This window comes from Exophiala oligosperma (assembly GCF_000835515.1).
Source record: "Exophiala oligosperma strain CBS 72588 unplaced genomic scaffold supercont1.8, whole genome shotgun sequence".
Lineage (NCBI taxonomy): Eukaryota > Fungi > Ascomycota > Eurotiomycetes > Chaetothyriales > Herpotrichiellaceae > Exophiala > Exophiala oligosperma.
Genome location: NW_015622825.1, coordinates 947199 through 949674, shown reverse-complemented (window position 1 = coordinate 949674; position 2476 = coordinate 947199). Strand labels below are relative to the sequence as shown.

The window sequence follows — 2476 nt, the reverse complement described above, 5'->3', positions numbered from 1 at the left end:
TGAACCGTCCTCGGCTCCTCCTTCTCCGGACTTTCGTTGGCAACAAAGTCCAACAGCAATCTTTTGTTGCCAACGAGGGTTCAACAGCCAGACTCTTTGGCGACGAGGGTTCAGCAGCAAGCCCTCGTTGCTAACAAGTTGAACCGTCCTCCTCTTTCTTCTCCTCGGGATAGTCGACAGTCCTCCTGACTATTCCGTCGGACAAGATGGTCTCTCCACCAGACCGACAACCGCCCTCTTCTTCTTCCGGCCGGGGCATCAACCTCCCCAACATTGCCTCGCTCGACCTCGGCGGGGCGGAAGAGGGTTTCCCACCTCGAGGGGACGTGGCGGGGCAGAGAGGGTCGGAGACCCAACTCACAAGCTCTGCTACACGTTCGGTCGTGCTACGACCGCGGGCGGCGTCTGCCCACCCGCCTAGTACGCCGGCCTCGGGTGTGGTCCCTCGGGGCCAGGATCCATGGGGACCTGGCTCTGCTCCCTTTGCTTGGGACGGAACCCTCCCTGGGGGGCAGTCTGGTCCTTCTTCTTGGGGCGGTACGCCAACCCCCCAAAACACTTTTGGGCTGCGAGATGCTGGATCAATCTCGCAGACCCATGGTGGTCTTTCCTGGGGTGGTTTACCGACGCCCCAAAACAACTTTGGGATGCGAGATGCTGGATCAATCTCGCAGACCCATGGTGGTCCTGCCTGGGGTGGTCTGCCGACCCCCCAAAACATTCCGGGCCCGTCTCGAGGCGGACCGACTCCTCGACAACCGTCCGGTCCTTCTCCGAGCCCGCCGGGACCGCGTCGACGCCCGGCCGGTCCGTCTCGAGGCTCTTCGGTCCCTCGACACCTGGCTCCCGGCCCCCCCCGACCGGGTCCTGCGGGCGAGGAACGAGAGGTCGGCGAGGTCGGCACGGAACAACAAACCCCCGCCCCCCGGACCCGCCGAGAGGATGTGGCGGGCGGCGCATTCGGGCGAGTGGATGCGGATGGACGAGGAGCGGGAGAGGCGGGAGAGGGAGGCGAGGATAGCGCTGATCATTCGCTGCGCCGAGGAGCAGGGGTCGGCGAGGAGGAGGACGACGACGACGAGAAGCCAGCCGTCGTCGTCGTCGACCACCGCCTCCGTCGACGCCGCCGCCTCCTCCTCCTCTGCCTCTGCTGCTGCCGCCTCTGCCTCTGCCTCTGGCTCCTCTGTCACCTCTCCCCCTCACCTTGCCTCTTTTGAGGCTTACGAGGAATTGTTGGCGAGCGGGATCGTGGCAGATGACGACGAGCAGGAGGATGAGGGTCTCCCCGAGGAATGGCGAATGGCCCGTTTGATCCCTGACAGAGCTCCGTCACCCGATCGTCAACGGGTGCGGGTTTACAGACCTATCATGGTCCGGCGTGAACCTGGTCCACGACGTGGTGGTAGTGGTGGTTACCAACCATCCAGCTCGTCTCCCTCGGCCCCTGAGGAGTAGTTGGTCTTTTTGTTTCGGTTCTCCTTGCTGCAGTACACGATCAGCAGCATCATCATCTTCGGTCTTTGTTTTTTGGTTCGTTGGCCCCTCGCCGGCGGGGGGGTTTACATGTCGTCGTCACCCAGACAGCCGGTGGTGATTACGACTACGACGTTACGAATCCAAACCAAAACTTTGTCTGTCTGGTCCAGGTGGTGATGATGACGATGAGGGAGGTGGGGGGATCGCAAGGGGTTGTCGTGGCCTCTTTGTGAACTACACCACACTCCTTTCATCACCACCAGTACACGAAGTGACCAGGGGGATTGAGAGTTGTTTGGTTTGTACACTTGTATGATTATGGATAACGTCTAATGAATTTTGTACATGGTAGATAGTTGTACTTTTAGTTTTGTGCTGTGATGTCAAATAGCTGAATGTGCCGAGTTTCTTCCTGTGGTATTATTATTATTATTATTGTGTGTGTGTGTGTGTGTGTGTGTGTGTGTGTGTTTATTGATTGCTGTTTTTTGAGGGTGATTTGGTCATTCCTAATAGCAGCGTAGGTCAGAAATAATCCTAGAGTTTTACCCCTCACTTCACCCCTCATTTCACCAAGGGTAATAATAATCCTTTACAGCATAGGAGTAATGAACCCTCTGTCACCCCTTCTCTGTCATCCCTCTGGTCTCATCCCCAGGTCTAAACTCCCCCTTAGAGCCCCAACCAAGTTTCCCTCCCACAGCCACAGATCTTCCTCTTCTCATCCTTTTCAAACCCTTTTCTCTACCATGAATAATCCTTGGCAATAATTTACAATGACTCATCCCACCAACCTTCGTTTTTGATTGGTCAATAATGTCAATCATCCTAACTATTTTGCATTTTCTCGTCATTCATCCAAACTATCTAGAGTTTACTGGTCATTCATCCAAACTATCTAGAGTTTACTGGTCATTCATCCAAACTATCTAGAGTTTACTGGTCATTCATCCAAACTATCTCGAGGTTGCACTCGACACATCCTAGATAGTTTGGACTC

At 55.7% G+C, this 2476-nt stretch overlaps 1 protein-coding gene across 1 annotated transcript; it reads left to right on the top strand.

Moving 5' to 3' along the window:
- Positions 1–206: 206 nt before the first annotated feature.
- On the top strand, positions 207–1880 carry PV06_08310 (uncharacterized protein; the record flags this gene model as incomplete). The annotated part of the gene is made up of 2 exons (XM_016409629.1): positions 207–514; positions 594–1880. 2 exons carry the CDS (start codon positions 207–209, stop codon positions 1453–1455), a joined length of 1170 nt encoding a protein of 389 aa, XP_016259937.1. The 3' UTR covers positions 1456–1880.
- Between the last annotated feature and the right edge of the window lie 596 nt (positions 1881–2476).